General features: G+C 30.5%; 2 protein-coding genes and 1 non-coding gene across 3 annotated transcripts; 2 read left to right on the forward strand and 1 right to left on the reverse strand.

Moving 5' to 3' along the window:
• Positions 1-16,756: 16,756 nt before the first annotated feature.
• On the reverse strand, positions 16,757-16,830 carry TRNAI-AAU (transfer RNA isoleucine (anticodon AAU)). The gene has a single exon. It is a non-coding gene; the product is annotated as a tRNA-Ile (tRNA).
• A 137-nt stretch (positions 16,831-16,967) lies between these two features.
• On the forward strand, positions 16,968-17,452 carry LOC145591653 (uncharacterized). The gene is made up of 2 exons (XM_081648165.1): positions 16,968-17,080; positions 17,221-17,452. Exons 1-2 carry the CDS (start codon positions 16,968-16,970, stop codon positions 17,450-17,452), a joined length of 345 nt encoding a protein of 114 aa, XP_081504291.1.
• A 5,285-nt stretch (positions 17,453-22,737) lies between these two features.
• Positions 22,738-24,039, forward strand: LOC145591654 (uncharacterized). The gene is made up of 4 exons (XM_081648166.1): positions 22,738-22,776; positions 22,895-22,957; positions 23,059-23,565; positions 23,623-24,039. The coding sequence occupies exons 1-4, from the start codon at positions 22,738-22,740 to the stop codon at positions 24,037-24,039; spliced, it is 1,026 nt and encodes a 341-aa protein (XP_081504292.1).
• The last annotated feature ends 263 nt before the right edge of the window (positions 24,040-24,302 follow it).

Raw genomic sequence — 24,302 nt, forward strand, 5'->3', positions numbered from 1 at the left:
TTAGGAATGCACGATAAAATCACGCGTCGTTCAGTGTGATTAATGTTAATTTTACTCTAATATTTGCACTTTAATTCTCTTATCTAACGCCTCGCAAGCGCTCATTAGCTTTTGCCTTATTAATATACCTTAATGTTATACCCTCTTTTTCCTAGAGTAATTGATACAACTAAATTTGACACAAATACCTATATATCATTTTGACTATAAATATATAATTAAATATTGATAAAAAAAAATTAAAAATTTGATATATGAAACTTAAATTAATACTCCGTACAAGTAAATATTTAACAACTTATTTTAAGATAAAGTATGTTTTTTATAAGACTATAATAAAAGTTAATATGTGAATATAAATAGTAAAAAAAAAAGTTCAATGTGTTAATTATTTTGGGAACACAAGGAGTGAGTTACTTGAGTATAAAAAGTATATATAAAAAAAAAACAAAAAAAAAATCTTGTAGTCAGAATTTCCGTAGCACTTACATTATATTGGGGTATGTTGTAAACTAGCAGGAGAAGGAGTAGTTTTCCATACGAGTTAATCTTTGGGAAAAAAAAACCTTTAAAGTTGTACTATTACCCTTTGTTTAAACCTTGTGGTCTACTCAATTTAATTATGCTTCTAACAATGACTCCATTTAAGGTGTGTTAAATCATGTGAGGCTCATTTTTTAAAAAATACTGTGAAAAAATTATATATTATAAGTATTAAAAAAACGGCGAAGATATGTGGTTTTTTTTTCTTTTGAAGAAAACGGGAAATATGTACATTTGGTATCGCTTTGGTTTTTATTTTTTGGTTTTTTGTTTTTCTAAATTATATAATATATGTCATAAAATGAATAAAAAATTAATTAAACTTATTATAATCATGATAATATCTGACAATAGAAAAGTTAAAATATTTTTTTCTTTATCTTCTAAAATCAAACAAGCTCTTACAAAGGGAAGAGAACAAGGTTAGCACTTAGCAATCCCATCAAATTAATTTTTGCAAGTGTTCCAGATAAGAGGTAGCCCAACCGCTACATTACTATTCCATTGAGCCCAATCCGATGGGCCAAGTTGTTTGGACCTTATAAATTGGGCCAATCTATTTTCAAGAATAATACAATAAGGCCCACATTTAGAGAATCCATTCGCTTATATGGACCGTTTTTGTATGGTTCCATCCTTTCACAATGACTAATTCAGGGCAAAATGCCCAAGTGAGGGGTTTTTTTTTTTTTTTCTTCTTATTTTTATTTATTTATTTTTATTTTATTTTATTGAGTTAGGGCTGTTACTGTACTAAAATTGACGGATTTATTTATTTATTATTTTTTTATTATTATTCATTTTTTTTTTGGAAGAGGATAATTTGAAGTAATCATATCTCAGAAAAACTTTACAAGATTTGTCAAAAAAAAAAAGATAAACTTTACAAGAAGAAAATTTCAAGTTCAAAAGATCTATATTTGTGTTGTGTTATTAAAACTGTAAAAGTCAAGGATTTATACATAAAATTATACTCCTTAGTCTTTCCATAAGAAATTAGTTAAAATACTTATTTTCGAAACAATTCTCTTATTAAAACTTAACTAGCCTTCTGACCGTGCAATGCATGAGTTGTTTATAGAAAACTATATTGAGAAATAAGTGAGAAAATATCAATAAATTAGTGTAATGTATAATCGAAAAATCACTAAAGAAATTAATTTTTAGGACTTTAATTTAAAATGAGGCTTGAGCAAAAGAAGGTGGAAGGACTAAAATTAAAGCGTAGAAAAAGGAAAAGGTTAAATTGAAGAAAGGAGATAAAGATGAATTGTTTAATGAAAGAGTTAAGAAGATATAGTGTAATGAAAATATAAAAATTTAAGGTGACATGTGGCATATTGGGTTAAAAAGAAGAGAGGGAGATGTAATATGATGAGAACATGAGTCTTTCTCGGTTTGAGTTTTTAAATACTAAGTATAGATATAGATATAGATATAGATATAGATAAGTCAAGCTCCTAACTTAAGTTTAAAGAGAGCCCCAAAAAAAAAAAAAAAAAAAAAAAAAAAAAAAAAAAAAAAGGTCGATTAGTGGTTGCAATTAAATTAGGACATCTAAAAAAGAATTATACGGTGACAACTATAATTTGAGATAAAGGTATCTATTTTAAAGACTTTGATGTACTCAGTCTATAACAAACTTAATTAATACCCTACATCTTATTCATTCGTAGTTATAAAGAACTTGCCCACAATCACATATTGAGTAACAATTGTAAATGTTTCAATTTTAGGTTAAATTACATGAGAAGTGAGAATATAAATGAACTACTTAAATCAAGATAAGACTTAACTTAAACAATGAAGTGAAAGAAGAAAAGGTGGGTTATTATTACAATATACTCCTATTAGATTAAATTATAATTTAATAAACAATACCTTTATTAATGCAAACCGCATTAGTAATTTTCTACACCATATTATCGTGTCCTTGTGGAAACAGAACCCTTAACGATTGGAATAGCTTGTAAGCTGTAACCTAACATGGTCACACCCTAGGTATTGACCTAATAATGGAAGTCAATATCATGCAAGTAATAACATAATCTTGTAAACAAACATCTCATTTGATTCAAAACCTATGCAATTAATTTACGTGATTAAATTAATTAAAATCATGCATAGTAATTAAATCAGTGACATAGCTTTCGAAGTTAAGAGTTTAAATCTATAATCATAGTTTATTATGTCGGTATTAGAGAAATCCCTTTCGAAGAAATCTATGAACAATCATACCTAACACATTTTTGCTAAGGATTCTAAGTATATGCTTTAAAATCAACAATTGACTAGACCTACCACACACGCACATCTTATTGCCAAGGGTAAAAGGACTAGAAAATGATGGTTAAAAGGCTAATCTATCAAAGACAAATTACATTTTATATATATAACCTATGATTTAGCTTAATTTTTGTCAAATTAAAGACAAATAACCTATGATTAGCATATCGCTTTGTGAACGTAGCCCACAAGTTTTATTTTAATACAAAATTAGCAAATGTAATCAAACAATTAATCGTTGTCAAATTGCTCTTGATTATGTTGATGATGCAGCATTAGCTGTAATCCACAAGTTTAATTAGTATGATCAGTATGAGTATATTAAGTGAATGTCTCCTAGTTTTTGGTAAGCTTTTTAAAAAGGTTATGTTGGAGATTTAGATTCGAGGTTTGTTTATATCTTGTACTATGGTGTGATGGCTTTCTTTATGTTGCAAAAAATGAAAAGCAAGATGTTAATTTAAGTAGATATGCCTATTTTACCTTTCTTTATACGTTGTATTTGGTATATTTTTATAAATTTCATGGGGGATTTGCCTTAATATTGGTTTTATACTCTATCATTTTAAGTGAAACATAACTTAATTTTATTCGGTTATTAGTTGTCTGATTAGGACGAAGACTGATTTATTGGGTGAAAGCAAGAGTTTTGTTCACGTATTTTCAAGTTATTGTTCATAAAAGATTTTTTTTCTTATACGTGGTGAAAGTTATTATGGGAAATTGAGGTGATGTGATAATTGACGGTTGCCAATATAATGATACTTTGGGTGAAAAAGGCAATACAAAAATATTCAAAACTACCTTACAAGAATATATAGTAAACAATGAAGTGTAATAATCACATTTTACCCACCAAATTATTCATTATTCCATGTTAAAATCAAAAGTGGTACTCTTTAGTCTTGAAACAGTGAGAATAATAGTGCTATTATTCTATATGCTTGACCCTCATCAATAATGTTACATTTAAGAGTTGGAATTTGTTGGGTAGAAAGTATTATTGACTCACTTATTAGTTTACCTTTTGTGGATAAACATAACTTTGGTTACAATGGAATAATATTGACATAAATTTAGTAGGGAAAAAGACATTTGAGGCTCCTTTTAAGTTCTTGGTTGTACTTCACTCCTTTTACATCACTGTACCCTTTATTTGTTTTTGCTAAAAACGACAAGAAAATCATAAAAATGCGATATACTTCAATAACATAAATGTATACAGATCTATTATAAAGCGCTCCTAGTATTTTTAAAATGATAGTTTACTGCATAAAATAAATTTTAAAAATAGATTAATACTTATTTTATATATCGGTTTAATTTAAATATAACATCCATATGACCATAATTTGGTTGATAATTTGATATTTAAGTGTTTAACCACTTTTCTAATTTGAGGTTAAGCTACAAATTGGATCAACATGGTGGCAACCAAAGCCCAAATGAACTGTAGTTATTTCTAATATTATCTCAGCTGGGTTTATGGGCCATAAGCTTGTACCCTGTCAAGGTCAGCGAAAGGAGCAGCCCAATATTTTAAAGACTCTTTGTATTATTCAGATCATGTGGTCTGAAATTCTGAATTTTGATTCTCCTTTTACTTCACCAATAAAAAAAAACACGCACACACTTTTTAATAAATTCGATGTACAATGAATATTGTAAATTCGTTGTAAAGTTAAAAGTTGTTCTAAAATGGTTGAAAGTTATCTTTAAATAAATAAAAGTTACCTCTATACAAATAAAAGTGACTCCAATATGACAATATAAATAATTAGTACATGTTTTTTTTTAATCAAGTTACACTATCTTAATGAGTAAAAATCAATGCAAGTAACTATATTAAACTTACTCCATTGCCTATTTACATTAGACCACATCAGTTTTAAAGTTACCTAAAAAAGATTAAAAGTTATCTCCAACTGACTAAAAGTTACCCTAAATTGTTCAATTTACATTAATAATAGTATTATTATAAATATATGATGTATACAAAAGTTTTTGCAAAAATAACACTAACTTTCACTATTTAAAGAGCAAGGCAAAAGAGTACTGCTACTTTCCCTGCTATTATGGGCGTGTTCGGCGCTAGCTTTTGAGTAGCTTTTAGGTAGCTTTTAGTGGTTTGACTTGGTTGGTCAAACCACTACTTAACAAAAAATGTGAGTGTTTGACAAAGTAGTGGTTAGGGTAGCTTTTAGTGGTGGAGGTAGCTTTTATGAAAAGTTAGAAAGATTAGCTTTTGAAATTAGAGGTAGTTTTTGAGGTAGCTGTTGAAAATTTAATCTATAGTTTTAAAAATAAAATATTGATTTTTATATGTAACAGCTAGTCAACCGCTACTTTACTGAACACTCATATCTAAACTATTTATCTTCACAGCTAACAGCTTGTTAACAGCTAACAACTACCTACACAGCTAACAGCTACCTCCACAGCTACAGCTACCTTCACAGCTATATTTTGCCGAACACGCCCTAAGTCAACGAACAAGTACATCATATACTTCATTTGTTTTCTATTCATCTTAATAATTGAGATTTATTATTATTATTATTATTATTATTATTATTATTTTAACTTTATTTACACAATATGAACTTATGGTTCAAATAAATATTACGGAATATGATTATTGCAAAAGGAAAAAGATAGTTGTACTAAACTTACTCCATTACCTATTTACATTATTCCAAAAGGAAAAAAAAATATGATTACGTGTTAGGATGTGTAAAACTCAAATTACTACGATCATTAAGAAACAAATGAAGTATAATGGTAAATGGATGTAAAGTATATTATATATTTGGTCAGTACTACGTTGCTGGCATGAGGATTCGAAACCTAGGCAATACTTTCGAAATAGATTAGCTACCAACTTAGTTGCACCACCTTCTCAAAAGAGTAAATAGCTTAATACGTAACACTATTTCCCATCGAAATATCAATGTAAAATTCACCATTAAAGAATAAATAAAATAAATTAAAACAACAGAAGCTTGCATTCTCCAAGAGGAACTTTTGTTAAATTTAATCAAAGTAGTACGGGGAATTATGAACCACTACCAAAAAAAAAAAAAAAAAAATTAAATAAATAAATAAAGATTATTCATAATAGTTGCTTATGCCATGTTCATGTATAGTAGAATAGCACTCCCTGTCTCCCTTTGTACTAAATTATTTGTCACTTAATTAAAGTACTAATGTGACAATGTTAATCTCTAATTCCTTAAAAATGCTAAAACATCATGAAGAATAAATAAATTATTCCATGTAATTATTCAACATATGGTGTATGGGGGAGTGTATCACATGTATATAATACTATTTAAATTCCAACCTTCGTTTGAATTTTGGTGCACAAAAGGGTTCATTTTCTGCAAAGAAATTAATTTAAGAAATTTCAATTATTATTATTATTATTACTATTATTACTATTACTATTATTATTATTATAATTGTTATCAACTTTTTTGTAAGAAAATCGAATAGATTGGTATACATCTTACACTAACAAGTCAGCCCAACTACACAAATTAGGTTCTAGGAATAATGAAGGAAGGGTAGTAAAAGAGATCCAACTCCCAGAAATTATTAGAACAGATATGGGTCAAATTCATAAGGTGAAACGCCTACCAAATACATTATTACAAATACTTGTTAGTTGCTAATGAATCTAATGATTGTCAATCAAGAAGTATGCTAGATGATGGAAGCATACAACTATGTGGCAATGTACAATATAATGGAAGAAATAGGGTCATACAACTCTAACACGTTCACTAGTCACTATCCAAACAAAAAATATCATACATTTTAATAAGATGAATGTATACAAATTAAACAGACATTATCCCCAATTTCATAACAAGGTCATCCTTTGTTGTGTAAATATCTTTTTATAATTTTCTTCTCCTTTATTGTGTAGATATCATATAAAATTCATCTCCTATGCACACATGTGCTTTGAATCTTTGATTTTCAATGAATGTGCATTCCATTACAATGCAAAAATATTGCTTATCATATACTAATTTGAAATCAAAATTTTACAAATGTCAATTAATTTAATTGATTAATGTATAATTCTCTCTTATTAGTTTGAGATATATATACTATTCATCAATCAATATAATGTAAAAAGAACTATAAGAGGTGTACAAACATACGTAACGGCCTAATATGATAATTAATTCTGTATAATTACACAAAATAGACAAATTTGTACATATACAGGCGCTATCTGATCTGATAATTTGTAATACGGCGTTAATTGAATAATGATGCCCAAGATGTGAATTAAAATGTAATCTAGATCATCTAACTTTACAAATGTCCAATCCATAAACCCTTCAAAAGAAGAGTGAAGAGAAAGACAAAAGGGAAACTCTAGTTGCCCTATGATCCCAAATCTAATGCTTGCGTCCTTAAATTTAAGGTACAGTAGAAATGCTTGCAATGTGGAGTTAGTGTAGAATGTAGATTATAAAACGTGGGCCAATGATGTAAAATTAGAATAGAAATAAGAAATAAGGAAGAGACATGTAAATAATAATCCTAATAAATACAAATATTATGGTGGTGTTTTTTAATCTATGTGGATTAGAGACGTAGTAGAGGGCCACAAATGTCATGATACCTATCGTTTTAGTCTTCTAAAGGTCTACGAGGAATCTTCCCTTGGATTTTAACTAATTCCATCTAGAAGCTAAGCCTTTTGCTTCTTGGTTATGATCCATCTCAAGTGATCTTCTATTATATAAATTATTCATAGCCTACTCGTTTATCTAATTCGCGCATAAGACCGGCCTTATGTATGTTAAATTGGCGTATTGAAAAATAATTTAACAAATTTCTATTTTATTTATAGATTAATTAATTATTTAATTTATGTATAAGACGACCGACTTTATGTATAGTTTAAAATAGAATAACCACATAAAATGATAACAAATATATTATCATGTTGTAGCACCGAAACTCAAAAGAGTTTACGTACTAGAAGGGGATGGGGTGTCATGTTTATTTGTTACTCCTACTTCAAAATTTAAAGTTTATTATGATTAATAATAATGTGCACCTATTGCTATTACTAATGCATAAAATAACAAATGGTTTATTCTTAATAATTTATGTCGATAATCTTTGAGCACATGAGCAGTAGTTGAACAATTATCTAGGCCAAATTTATCTTAGTAAAATTCTAAGCTAGCTACTAGGTAGTGAAATTACCTAACTCATGTCAATGACTAATAAGGCCAATATGGACTCACGTCATACTTCGCAAAATCAATGATTGTAATAATTGTGTTTTCTTTTTATTGCTAACTGTAAGCAATTAGGCCTAGTTCTCTTCCCCTACAAAAATAAATGTTTAGTAGTAATTAAATTTGAATTATAAGCTTCTATTGGTAAATATTACGAGTAATTTTAATGAATACTCCATAATGATTAGTTTGACTAACATAAATTAGCAAATCATGAATTGGAGTAAATAGCATATTTGTTCAATAAAAACCGACTTCAAGAACAAAATTCAAGTAAAAAGTAGATGCATATAACATGACCCTAAATTATACAACTAGCTAGCTTTTGAGTTACAGACAAAATGTTACAGCCGGCCTCATATTTTCATAAAAAAATTAGATAACAAACTGATGCTTTTAAGTTGTTGCCTTATTGAAATAATTTATAATGATGTTTATCAGAATTTGGACCAGATAAAATAAAAACCGCTACTTCAAAAATTACGACCATCACACTTACTTAGGGGTTAAATAATCAATTGTGGTCTATCTATTTATCTATCCATATTGGCTTATTAACAATAGGTAATAATAGGGCACAAAGAGTAGGACCTAATCTATCATTATCACTAATAATAGTAAGTCACTATGAATCTTAATGTACACTTGGTTGGCTCTAGATCTACCATAGATTTTGCCTTTGTTTATAATAATTCAAAAGGATTGGAGGAAGAATGGGTGCTTAACAACATATCATTTACATTTCTAAGGCTAGGCTCTTCAAATTTGTTGTTTAGTATGTACTTGGATTAATTAATTTTTTTTAAGGGAAATTAAAAAATTGGTCCCAAGAAACCAAAAAGTGATTCACTTCTGTCATAGACTATCAATTCAAAGCATTTTCTCATTTCTTGTACTATACATGATATAATCTTTCTAACTTTATACTAGATTTTGTCTTTTAGAATCTTTCATTATATTATAATCGTATAACCTTCAATGTCATTACCTATTTATGGCATTATTATGTCCTTAATTAAATCACCTTAACCCAATTAAACAATGCACTACTTTCCCAATTTACAAATATTCGAATGCCATGTGTCGATCCGATGACTCATATCGTCGACCACGTGTCCAAATGATGAGTCATAGACATCTTCCCTTTTATATCAATAAAGGAAGCCCCATTACCATATAAGGTATCCTAGAAACTTCTCTATGCCATATATAACAAAGATTATTGGGGGATTATTATATTTTAATTACAAAGCATATAATTTAGGTTAATGAGATTAACAAATGTGAGGAAACCATTGGATAAGAAGCCGCTTTCGAAGGAAACACCAACAACCCACTTATCTTTTGCCCCCGGGTGAATCAAAATTATGTTTTACTGTTGAGTTAGCTGGCCCTAGCTTAGGATGAATAAGAATATTAGACATGTTAATCTAGAGATTATGGTTGCATAATTGCACTTATTTAGTACGGCATTAATTTGATCTCTAAACACTTTAGGCCCCATATGAAATGAAATTTTATGATCTTATATAATCTAATTTAATAGGATGATATTTCTTGTTAATTATTGATTAATCCTTACATAAATTCTTTATTTTATAGTTATACTTCATCTATAATAAAGTCATTTTCAAACAAAATATATCTAGACAAACAAAATAAAATCTTTTGTTTCAAAATTACAAATTTCAAAAAATATAAAGGTTGTTTCTACATACAACCCTTATGCAAGGAGTATACTTCACGGAGTCATAAATTAGCCCGGTTCTATGACTTATATCACAATTTTTTTCTTCTAGTTTTTTAAGAATAAATAATTTAGATAAAGTTATATGATCTATCCAAGTTCAATTTACAACAAGTTTAGTTTAATTCATATAAGTAGGAATCAGACAAATAGAATACACCCTTATTCTTGAATGTAATTTGGTATAAGGTAATTGAATTTTCAATACCACACCCATTGTAAAGCCATAATAAGTGAGCATAAATTCTATCCTAAATTTGACATCATTAGAAATTCTCTAATCAAAATACTAATCCTTCAATCTAAATTGTAAACATTTGAAATTTCTCATATACCCTTCTTTGAAATAAGATGATTATGAGAGTGAAGGATATATCAGGTGTTTAGACTTCTTTCTTGATTCTAGAGAATTTTGGACTCGATTTTCATTACCGGTCTTTATATGAAAAAATGAAAATGACAAAACTCTCATTAATATTACATTACAAGTATACTATATTTGTAAAAATGCTACTTTTGATCATCACGAGATGTTGAAACAACATAGCATAACTATTAAATAATTTTGGATGGAGAATTATATTTTAAGTTATACTATGTGAATCTATATGTTGAGTAGGTAGAAGCTAAGTTTTATAAACAACCTCATCATTTTTGTTTCAAACCTCTTATGGTAAGGGGAAAGGGTTTCCATACTTAAAATATATAAAGGCTTCCCTTTCTAGAAAGTAATAGCTTTGTATCATCAATAAATAGAGAAAATGAGTCATATGTCCTACATGTTTTATAATAATAAAATAATGATGAAGTTTCTTAGTATATTACTCAAATAATCAAAAAATTGATTTTGTCCAATATTAATCAATAAGATTGGTCCAATTTTCGTACATTTGTCCCATCTTTTGGATTTTGGTGGCTCTAGTTCTGTTGGTTCAGGTTGTACTTTTTTTTTTGCTGGATGGTTCAGGTTGTACTTAGAGAATGTGGAAACAAAGTATAACTCAACTAAGTTAATTACTTTTAATGGCTCATTAATTATGGCAAAGCACATGTCCCCATGCTTTAATAATCTCCCACATAAAATAAATATAGATTAATTTGTATTACTCGTACAAATAATGATTCATCACACACGCAATCAATGAAATTATAAGGATTATCACCCAATCTATTTTTTAATTTTTAATTAAATGTCATAATATTCGATATCAAGTGCGGTACGGTAGCATACAATTAGCTCCCATTTGGCAAATGTTTATAGGTCAAACTTTGATTTTATCAATCGATATAATTTACTTACGTTTTAAAAGTTTAAGACAAAAAAGGTGATAGAACCTTAATTTCTGACGGTAATTATTGGTACTTCCTCTTATTTGTTAAGGTAGTTTTAGTTTCTCAAGATTGTGATTTGTGTACTGTATATATGAAAATTTTCTTTAACTCTATCTCTCACGAGGATTGCCAATTAAGTAATTAAATTGATGATGAGTTATTCTCCTTCGGCGAGTCGTGAGATAAAAGTCAATTTAATACGAAGTATGATATATACATACTTCGTATATGCTTTACTCCGTAACATAGACAAGAAAAATAATGATGATGAATAACAATAACTAACACATAGATTTATGCGATTCACTAATTAATCATCTGTGAGCTACGCAGTATATCACGATGAAGCTTACTTGATATAAAAATATAATTGAATAGATAGATATAACATAGGTTAAATTAATTACTTACGGAGTTTGTATACTATACCCAAAACGAAAAAAAAAAAAAAAAACAAAACAATAGGCTTAATAAAATATTATAGCCAAAATTACCATTCAAGGCATATTCTAATTTAACAAAATACATGAGCATATAATCTTCCAATCAGTCTCATCTACATTATGGATAAGATACATGATACATACCCCATAACAAATTAACAATGTATCAAAAAACTGCAACCTAATTACCTATGTGAACTTCAAATAATAAAAAGCAAACGAGTTTTTTTTTTTTTCTTCCTCTTCGTATAAGCTTTTATTGCATATTTTTATGAGTAATTTGTATATTATTTCATTAAATCCTACATTGGTTAGATCCTATAATTTGTGTGTTGCTTTTCTTATGCTTAGGCAAAGTAAGAAATAAGCAAAAATATTGTACTACAAAGGCATCTCACCTTTTCTAAAGCCTGTAATCATCATACAAATATTATCATATCATTTAACCTCTTTTATTTTTGGTCATTTCAATTGAGTTTTTTTATTTTATTTTTTATTTTATATATCTAGCATAACTTTTGATAAAAAAAAAAAAATTGTTAACTTTTCATGTAACATTAAAAATATTCTGGTTGTAACTAATTAATGATCTGACAAACATAATAATACCACAAGTGGTATAAGAATTCAAAATCATTATCTAAATCATAGCCGAATAAAAAATTAACATATAATAGCAGTAATGGATGAAGTGAGTACAATATAACAAGTATAATTTAATATAATAGTTTAAGACTAAGTGGTCGATGAGGTCACCATATATTGAGTGCCATACAAGATTTTTATTTCTTTTCAAGGGTTGATATGACTAGCAAAGTGTGTATGTTATACAACTATATATATGTTGTAGTTTAGAAGCCTTAGAGTGTGTGTGTGTGAGTGCATGTCTCAAAGTTTGGCAGCAGACTAAAATATAGTCAAAGTTCTAAAAATGGTAGGCAGTTTGATAGCAGCTTGGCCTGTTCAACAACAACAACAAGGTTGGAGGAAGGGACCTTGGACACCTGAAGAAGATAAGCTTCTCATTGAATATGTCAATTTGCATGGAGAAGGTAGATGGAGCTCCGTCGCCCGTTGTGCAGGTAATAATTTTATCTAGTGCACATTCTCCATTGTGCACGTAACAAAACACGAGTCTCCACTTAGTATAACCTGATAGGTTCAGATGTCTGCAAAAACGAACCTTTACCTCTAACCACCACGAACCAACAGTTGATTTATTATAGTTTTTGAAAGAGTTAGTGACTTATTTTAAACACGATAATAAATCTATGTATCGAGTTTTTCTCTTGTTTGATTATTGATTTTAGTGAAATTTGGGGCTTGTACAGGATTGAATAGGAGTGGGAAGAGTTGCAGGCTAAGGTGGGTGAACTACCTAAGGCCAGGACTAAAGAGAGGTCAAATTACCCCTCAAGAAGAAGGCATCATTATTGAGTTACATTCTATTTGGGGTAACAAGTAAGATACTTTAATTTTAATTACTTTCTATATATATAATATGTAACAAATTATTTTCCAAGATAATAAAAATGATTCTAACACGTTTAGTTATAAAAGGATTATTAGAAGAAGAAAAAAAACATGTACTCATTATCGCTTTTTATTATTATTTGTATAGATGGTCGACGATTGCAAGATATTTACCAGGAAGAACGGACAATGAAATCAAGAATTATTGGCGAACTCATTTCAAAAAGAAGGAAAGATCTCGAAAAGCCTCTGAAAGACGAAAATCCGGCCAAAACCTAAAACCAAAGCCACTACTACGGCCACAACCACAACCGCAACCACAAGTCCAACAACTTATTCCAGGAACCAAAAATGAACCAATTAACCAAGTTCCTCCATCTCAAGAAAATAGTCCTATTAACAATAATAAGCAAGAGGTTATGTTCATGAACAACCCAAACACCACCACCATAGAGGAGCCAAACTTGATGATGATCGCGGCGTCTTCTTGGATGGACACCACGTGTAACGATCAAGACGGTTCGTGGTGGGGGAGTCTATGGAACTTTGGTGAACAAATGCAACAAGCTGATACTTCTCAATACTGTAGTAAGATGGCACTATCACTACAAAACCAAGCTAGTACTAATAGTACAACTAATAATATTATTATTAACACTAATAATGATAATGGATTCTCTTGGGAAGGGGATTTAAACAATATTTATAATGGAGGTTACATTTTTTAGAGAGCATAATCATAATAATAATAATATTAATCATATAGTTTAATTTCTTCATCTTAAACATTATTATTGGTGTTCTTGTAAGATACTACTTATTATTATTAGGCCAGCTAATGATGTGTAATCGTACAGTATTATTAGTTTTTTTTTTTTCAATTTTATTTAGTTTTAATTTGGTTGTAATGCACGTATATGATGATCATTGGTTAACGTTTGATAATAAAGCAAAAGAGAAAGGTCTGCGCTGTATAATGCAAGTTATTCAGGCTTCACTTTTGACTTTGTACGACTGCTGCTGTAGAGCATGCAATTTTTAAATTGTTCGTATGTTGTATGTAATATACTTCTTAATTCTTCAATGAGATCTTAATTATATTATTATTCATTTTAATTTCTTAGTTTTTATCCAGCTATTCTTAATTTGCATGGTCTTGATTATTTAATCTTCGGTGTTATAATTATGTTACATACACTTAAGTGTTATTCGAATATTTTGTATATATTTCACAAAAACAGGTTTGACTATATTTATGTAACGTACTACATCTTTTAACTTTACTGAATACATAAAAAGTGTGTGTTATAACACTTTGGATCCTAGGGCTCAAGTAAGAACAAAAAAATTTAAAAATCATGAAATCAAATATTCCATAATCTTTCCAAATTTCTTATAAATAAAGACAATGAAATCAAATATTCGATAAAGCGAATTATATGCATGTACTTGAGATTGAACCCTACAAGTGTCCAATTAACCCTAATGGGGGATGGATCGGAGTAAAGAATAGGGTATCCCTCCAAGTGTGGTATGAAGAATCGAACCCCCTATCTCGCTCAGAGATAAAAATGATGAGCAACAATGATACTTATTGGACGAACAACATTGCATCAATAGAAGAAGATGTAAACACATTAGTGCTGCTAATTAAAGTTGCATATGAACACTAATTGGAAGAAGTGAACATATTAGTGCGCTCTGTGGAATATAATAAAAAAGCTAGAATCTATTTTAAGACTAAATGTCATAGGATCCGTTTTAAACATACATAAAGTAAGAGAATAGTTATACACTTCATCTACGTATGGAAATTTATATAAAATATATACACTTGTATGTAGATATAAAAAATTAATTGAGATAGATTGTACTTTGTTTTACATGTATACCATTTTTTTTAATAAAAAAAAAAAAGAAAAAAAAGTGTTATCAATAACTTATGAATATACTCCGTATATAATAAAAGTGAAGGATAATTCAAGTGATTAGAGCTCTCTTTCCAATTTCAGGTGATCATATTCATATGAGTTTTAACATATTTTCTTACTTGTATACAAAAGTTTAGAGTTAATGTGTAATATTTGAATTAATTAATGTATTGGGTATATTTTTAGAATATCAATTTATCATTTTACTAAACATAATTACAAATTTTACAATATAATAAAACTTGTAAATTGACAAGTTTATCAATCAAATTGTTTATCTCCATATATAGTTTGAGTTTTAAAGTTTGAATAAAAAAATGTAATAAGGCAGTCTTTTAGGGACGAAAAGGAGTACTTGTTTATCTTCATATTTAGAACACAAAACTTACATATTACCTCAATATCATAAAGAGATTTGTTAAATACGGGTCTAGGTCGCACCCGTCACGGAAGAGTGCAAGTTCACCACTTCACAAGACCAAGGAGGTTCTATCTCAAAAATATATGGCAATGAGGGGAGTAACCCCTTAACGTTATATAGTGGTGGTAACACTTGAATTCTTTTAATGTGGGATTCCATTACCACTACACTCCCCTTTAGTGTTTTAGTGTGGGACAAGAGAATGCTCACACGTGGGTTGTTCCTGGGCTCAACAAGATTTCATTCTATCCTCGATATATAATTAATGATAAATTACCGATAATACGTATGCAAGTCGATCATAATTAGTTTCATAGCCTTGATTCGTTGTTAATACATATAGGTAAACATGAAAAAAGGTTGTAAAGTTCACTATCGAAAGTGCATAATAGGAAATAAAGCACATTATAATTGTGACGCCATTGAATATATGGATGAGAATTTTGCATGCGATGAAACTTCAAGAACAAAATGAATGGAAGAGTGCATCATCTTAATATCAAGTTGACAATAAGCGTAGATTAGAATGCCAATAGATTATCGAACGAACTATACTTAAAGCTAATTAATTAAGTAAGAATTAATTAACCAAAGAGGTATGGCAATGTAGGGGACCAATGTACAGATGTTAATAGTCTTTATAATGCTTGCTTTTTGTGGAAATTGCTATTATTAGAATTAATTAGTGCTAATTAGATTGCTTTTTTGAAAGGTCATATACTGTTTTTAGTTTTACCTTGAAAAAGGTTCAGATGACCTCTTTATTTTATGTTTGTTTTTCTCACCCAAAAAAAAATGTTTGTTTTTCTCACCCAAAAAAAATGTTTGTTTTTACCCTAAAACCGAAAGTGTATGTTAGTCGAATCATTAATTAGGACCTAGCTAGCTATTTTCTTTCCTTCTATAGCTAGGGTTAGGAAAGATTTATTAAGTTAAACTCATCATATCATAGTTGACCAATAAAATAAATATCTCAACTTTGATTTAGATTGAATCGTAATATGAAAAATATAAAATTAGCTAATCTTAATTATGTATTAAGATTATATCTTAGCTCAAATTTTATGAGAGTATATCTTAGCTCAAATTTTATGAAAGTACAAAGTACACAAATTAGCTCAAATTTACGAGAGTACACAAATTAGCTCAAATTTACGAGAGTACACAAATTAGCTCAAATTTACGAGAGTACACAACACAAAAAAGGCACCAGACCTAGTGGCTAATATAAATATGGAAACACTAACAGGATTTGGGCCTTAGTGTATGGACTTAAATACCATAATTTTTTTGAAATAAAAAACACAAATTGGCCCATGCAGGGGTCGAACCTGCGACCTTGGCGTTATTAGCACCACGCTCTAACCAACTGAGCTAATGGGCCACTATTGACAAAATACAGTTCTGTAAAGTAATTATACATAGTATTCTTCTGCACTAAAATGAGGATAAAGTTGGATAATGAACAACAAAAATAAAATCTGCTATCATTTTAGCCATTGAAGAGAGAGAAAGCAGAAAATGGAAAATATCACAGCAAGTGAAATTGCAGGATTAGGGGTTGGTGCTTTCCTCCTTTGTGCCACTATTGCTGCCCCTAAAGTTGATGCCTTTATCTCCTCTTCCCAAAGAAGGTACACTTTCTAATTTACTATAGATACATGTATTTTCTTTTTTTTTTTTTCTGTTCCGTCTAGAATTAATAGTCGCGCTGATAGTGTAATTTAAACTTGTCATCCCGGGTCGTTTATATTGTTGTTGTTTTGATTTGCAGTTCATTGAAGATGTGCAAGAGATGTGGGGATGTAAAGCTGATACCTTGCAAAAAATGTAAAGGATCCGGGTTAGTTAAACCGGGTGGATTATTTGGACTGAGTAATCCACTGGATGATTTAGTTTCGGGTCGATTCGATTCGAATAAGAGTTCAATACCCTGCGTTAATTGTGGAGCTAAGGGTCATTTTCATTGCCCTCAATGTTACCAAGCTTCTACTGAATCACAATAAGATTATTATTTGATATTAATGTAAATTTTGGAGTATGATAGTTTATAATGATAAAAAAAGTTTGTACTTCTTTTTGTATAAAAACTTAGAAGATTTTCTATGATATATGTACTTTGTTGGTTTATTTCTATGTGTATGATTTTTTTGATTAATGGTTAATCCTATATAAGAGATTAATAGTATATGTTTTGGTGCCAAACTGCCAACAAATAAGTATTTTTTACATAAAGCATGGAAATTTATACCAATATTTGTATACAAATATGAAGGCGTCGAGCGAGGAGCATTTGAGCTGTTTTGATGTAATTTTAATCAAACAAAATTTTGACTCTTATTTGAATCAATTAGATATTTCAGCTTCTAAGCATATTCTAAATCATTTGCAATTGCTATTGAGGTTTTGGCTTAATAGTTAGATTAATTACTAAGATCCTACGTTTTGTATAGTAATTGCAAACTATTTTGAAAGACAATTTTCGCAAATTTATAACTTGCTTAAGTTCTTGGACAAACAAAATATTACTACTTGTATTAGAAAAAGTAAAGTACAAAATTATACTCGTCCGAAGTAAATGGCTTTAGAGATTTCTGCGAGTAAAAATAAGGGCCGATTGTGGCATCCTATCTAAATTGAACGATCATGCAGGCCCATACTCTTTGGGCCGCATTCAGTCCAATTAACAAATGTCATTTTTTTTAATCAATGTCGGTCAAATTTATTTTTTATTTTTTATTTTTTATCATTTTTTTTATACTACACCCATTTCATATTTTTTGTAATTTTAAAATATTTTATATATCATAAATAATACCCCAAAGTTGCAAAAAATATGACACGGAGTTAGTCAAAAAAATTTCCAACTAAAAGTTATTACATTGTATCATTTTTTTGTTTTTGAGGGGATCCGTATCATAATTAATCATATACCCTCTATCGTCTATTATTGGTTAAATCAATTTTTTGTTCAATTTTAACCAATCAAATCCCACATTTTTTTTTTCACTAATCAAACAAACTTCACTAATCTTGTTATTTATTGTCGTATTTTCCTTTACTCAATCAAACTCCACCACTTTAATAGCGTGTGTAAAAGGCAAACATGAAAGGTCGTACACTTCAACATAGCATTAATACTTGCTTTGGAGGTGACTATGGTAAGTAGCAGGTCAAAGTTTGATAGCCATATTAGGCATTTGCTTGTGGAAGCACGTCACAGTGTATGGGTTTTTTTTAGTATCAAAGAAACATTTTCCCGACCATTTTGGCTAAGCTAGAACCTAAAATTATAACAATTCTAAACACGTTGAAACCAAAATGTCCATAAAATAAAACTTTCTATAATGCTTTGCATTCCTAAAACATACGAGTAAGTCACATACTAGTGATTTTTGGAGATTTTATTAATTTGGACACAGTTTATTTGAAAAATGACATATACCGCATCTAATAAACTAGTCATATTCATACAATCATACATAAAGTATGTTTTATGTAACGGAAATTTTTTTCATATTGGATCTAAACTATTTTATCTTTTAAATCGGATTAAGCTTGGTAAGAATATCCTTGTTATATGCAAAAGTATATTCTTCATAATAGTTATGACTTATGATTTGATCAAAACTCCTCATTTGGAAGCCAAAATTATTCACATTATTATAAATCAAGAATTTTAGAAATTTAACAAAATAGGATATTTTTTTATATTCCATGCCATATGATTTATTTTTGTTAACAGCTAGTTCTCTTTTGGGGTTAATATTTTAGTAACTATAATTATTTCCACAAAATGTTTCTATACAAATAGTTCCCAAAATTAAAATTATTGTACTTAAAAGAAGGTAAGAAATCTTTTTTTTTTTTTTTTTTGACAAACAAAGGTAAGAAATCGTTAGTACTTTTTTAAATTATTACTGTATTTAATTAAATAAGAACATCAATTAATTTACATTGTTAATATAATTTCTTAAACAACATTTAGTTGAGGGAAGAAATTAAAGAAATTATATTGATTGGGTGAAGAAGAATGAAGTTTTCCTATAACGTAGCTAAGCACTGGCTAAAGGACTTAGAGCGCCATGTTGGAGCAATAATAATAGTGATAGAAGCCTGCATTGTGGCTCTTTTATTTCTTTGCGCCTGTTGCCTGTGTTGCTCTATTCACCGGGAGGAGAAAAAGAGAATTAAGAGGAATGAAAAAATACTCATTGGCAAGAGTATTTACGTACTCGACCGCGATTGGTCGAGGAACCACAACCACAACCACCACCACCACCACAACTACCGGTGGTTAATAATAGTGTTTAGGTTACTATTTTGTTATAAAGATTTAAAGATAGTGTCGCTTATAATGTACGTACTCAATAATACTATTTCAAATCTACAACAAATGTCTAAAAAAAACCAAAAAATTTCAAAATAAAATAAAAATAAATTTTTAGTAGTTTTTTGGTTTCAAGTTATCAATTTCAAAATATATTCCATTAAATTGAAAGTCAACCTCGACTATGAGTGTTTGCATTCCTTAGTTATATTCCATTAATTATTTTAAGATAAAAAATGTCTTCAAGTAACAAGTACCCCGTTATTAAATTTCAAACTTTAGACTGTAGACTATTTCACATCATCTCTAGTTGTACTACTGTATCAAATAAACAAATCTTAAAATAACATCTTTCTACTATCCAATTCATGAAATTTTGTGCAAATATTGCCCAAGTTACTACAGTTTACTAGAGTTTAAGGGGTAATTTTATTTCTTCTGATTTGTACAGGAAGCATGCGGGACAAATGTCAAGCAAACAAGCCAAACAGAGCACAAAATTTAGGGGTAAAAAAACGGAAATTCAACGGCCGAAATTACTGTTCAGACACCGCCGTCACTCATTAACATGTCACGGCACTTCAATCACCTGAATTACTGTTCCAAATAACTTCCACTCATAGATTGACACGTACGTGATGTTTGCGGTTTGTTTGGACAAAGGTAAAAACAATCATATCCAAATTAAATTGAAAGAAATACAAATACTTTTTTTTTTTTTGTTTGAATAGTAAAAAATACTTTATTTTATCATGTGAAAGTTAAAAAAAAACCTCGGAAATTGGCACTATTCATTGATTTTACAGACAAAAATTACAGAGATGGTGGTGACAAATTGTACACTACGTAAAGGGTTGTTCTAAGTTTGTTAGGGGGTTAGCACAATCATTTACCTAAGAGATCTTTGTCTGTAACTATAAACTGTAGTATGTGTCTGGACTCTTGCAACATTTATGAGATTTTTCTTCAATTTATTTGAGTGATTGACAATCGATTGGAGAAAGTACTTCTCAATGCCAAAACATGTACAGTAAATGATGTTATTTTCCCTTTGTAAATGTAAATTTCATTTAATATACGATAGTATTAGTGTTTTGATTGATACACATAGTACAAGATGTAGCGTTTCCTTTATATTCCGTACAATAATAATGGTACACTAGAGAAATCCTCAACCTCTGGTACACAAGGTGGGCAGTTATCCATGTACACGTACATGGTGTATTAGTGTGTATTTGGTTTAAACAATTGTAAAGTTTATGTAATGTTTTTATTCGAAAAAAGAGCGACTTCATTCAAATGATCTATATTAATACTCCGATCCATATTGTACTCACTAATTTAATTATTTTGCCATTGCATTAGATGACCTTGATGGACATGGTGGGTAGAGCACTTTATGACTTAATTAGATGTTACATGTTCAAGTATGGCATGTGTTTTGTTTCCATGGGAGGTAAATTCCTATAAAAAATCATATTACAGGGGAAATTATTTCCCACTTATAATTCCTAGAAATTTTGTTTGATTTAGAAGAAGGGCACTTGAAATTCCCATGAATTTTGATTGACTAAGGAATGATGTGGTAATTTTTTTCCATATTTTGTGGTAAGTTCAAATTCTCATGATTTTCTATTTCCTCTTTTTTCACATTTTATTGCCAAGTCAAACAACCACCCCATTTGCAAATTCCCATGAAAATTTCCTACACTCTTGAAAGTTAACCAAACAACCTCAATTATCTACTTGTGCAGTTGTGGTTTGGGGGGTGTGGGGGGGGGGGTGGTTGAGATTCCTTTACCTGACCCCTAATCTTAAGCGTTAATCTATAAAACCCAATTTTTCAAGTTTGATCAATTCATGTCAATTACATAATAATCGGCATAAATTGTATGGGTAAATGAGCATAATTTTTGAAATATAGCTAGTCATCCCAAACAACATATATAAGTGTCTCAAGTAGATAAAAGTAGAGTGGGCTAACACTTTATAAGGCTAAGGAGCAACTTCTCCTATTATCGCAGCATATTGTTTAAGGGTGTAACTTGCTTTAGTCTTGTGAAATAGACTCTTTCTTGGTGATGGATCTAGCCCAAACCAATATGTAACTATAATATATTGTGTATGTTAGTGAACCATCTCAATAAAAAACTTAGGCTCATGGTTGAGGCCCAGGAATATGTTTTATACTCTATCACTCCCCCTCACATGAAAGGCCATTTGGGCTCTGATACCGTGTTAATGAACCTTTTTAACCAAAAGCTTAAGCTTATGGTTGAAACCCACAAATATATTTTATACTCTATCGGTGTACAAATAAATTTACATCTTTGAATACAAAATTATCTTTAAGTGCACCCAAGTAAAGAAAAAAAAAATGTATGTTAACATGGATATTTATTGAGGATATATTTTGTGACCATATTTTTTGCTAGAATATCTTTTGGGGTATATTTGATTAGTTTCCTAATTCTATCTTTATGTGGGTAATCTTGTATTATATATTGCCAATATTGGGCATAAGAGTCATCAATGAGAATTAAGCTTTGATGTTTATACAATATATCATGGTATCAGAGCCCAGGTTTGTAGGCCCATTCATAATTGGGTATACGTCAAGCCACTGGTTAAGGGACCTTTATTGGATGTTCATTCCCAGAGAGGATTTATATTGTACCTTCTGGTGTGCTCTAATTCTAAGGACACTCACAAGTGAGGGGGAGGGGTGTTGAAACCCATTGTAGCCCACTTGTAAGTGTCCCGCATTGGAGAAAAAGGAGAGGTGGTTTCACTTTATAAGGTAGAGGAATAACTCCTACTATTGCCAATTGGTTTTAGTATGGAAGCTCTTCTTGGTCGTATAAAGTGGACAGTTGTGTCGGGTGTGGCCCAGGCCCGTTTATCATGGTATCAAGAGCAGGTTGAATTTCTTTCGTTTTTTTCCTCTAAAATTCCTCAAATATGGCCGGAGATGATGTTCCTCCGCCACCCCCGCCGACTGTAATTAAACCCAATTCCCTTTTTTACCTTGTTTCTCAAGATCAACCCGGGGATTTCATAACCCCTACTCGATTAAAATCTGATAATTACGATGATTGGGCTGCTGATATGCAAATAGCTTTGGAGGCTTGACGCAAATTCGGCTTCTTGGATGGTAGTATCATCGCCCCTGTTCCGCCATGTACGTCATCTGATTGGATAGCTATCAACGCCATGTTGATATCCTGGATTACAAATACAATCGACTCTGAGGTACGCTCTTCCCTTCCTAAATTTCGTTAGGCTCGGTTTCTATGGGAGCATCTCAAGAAAGGTCATGCTCAGACCAATGGTCCTAGAATACAACAATTAAAATCATCAATTGCTAAATGTGAACAATCTCATGATATGTCTGTTTCGGTGTACTATGGAAAATTGCACTCTTTGTGGCAAGAATTGGATCACCACGAGCCTCTAATATCGTGTTCTTGCTGCTCGAATTGCGTTGCGGGTCGATTACATGAAACTAGGCGTGAACAATCCAAATTACATGATTTTCTTATGGGTTTATATTTTGATTTTCATAGCTCGTTTCGTACTAATATTTTGTCACAAGAACCTCTTCCTAGCTTAGATCTTGCGTACCAGTTCGTGGTGCGGGATGAAAGGGTACGCATAGCGAAGCAGGGGCAAGAACAACGGCCTGCTGAAGCTCTTGGCTTTGCCGTCCGCACAACAGTAAGTCGTGGGCAGGAGGTTCATGATCATGGTTGGGAAGGTTATGCCTCGGTGTGTGCTAAGTGCAAGAAGGTGGGTCACGAAACCACAAATTGTTAGTCCGATAAGATTTGCAACTATTGTAAAAAGAGAGGTCATGTGGAGGCCAAGTACTTTAATCTTCATGGACGACCTTCCTCGAAAGATGGCAACCAAGGGGGAAAATATTTGGCTACTTGTAGTCAAGGTTCGGTGAGGGCCAATGCAGTTTCAGGTTCTACTACTTCTATCGAGAGCTCATCTTCTCAAGGACAAGTGTTCTCAAGCGAACAATGGAAAGATATTACAGGCTTGTTCGGTAATGCAAATATTTCTGAAAATCGCTTGAATGGTAAGTTTGATGTTACTTCTTGGATAATTGACACAGGTGCAACAAATCATGTAACCGGTGAAAAATCTTGGTTTTTGATACTAAGAGTTTTGAATGTCCCGTTGGTTTTCCCAATGGTGATACTGTTGCGGTTTCTTTGGTTGGTTCTGTTCGTTTGTCGAACAAACTCACTCTAACTGGAGTTCTTTATGTTCCTCACTTGAGTTTGTAATCTGCTTTCTATGTCTCAACTTACCAATGAGCTTAATTGTATTATCCAATTTAACTCTTATATGTGTGCTATACAGGACTAAACGAAGGAGCTGATTGGAACGGGAGCTATGAGAGACGGATTATACTATTTTAGCAATTCGGATTCGGTGCACCATGTTGGCATCGGTGAAGCGACCTCAAATTTGGAGTTGTGGCATAGTCGAATGGGGCACCCTTTCGAGAAAGT

The sequence above is a fragment of the Chenopodium album genome, chromosome 18 (assembly GCF_948465745.1).
Source record: "Chenopodium album chromosome 18, dcCheAlbu1.1, whole genome shotgun sequence".
Classification (NCBI taxonomy): Eukaryota; Viridiplantae; Streptophyta; class Magnoliopsida; order Caryophyllales; family Amaranthaceae; genus Chenopodium; species Chenopodium album.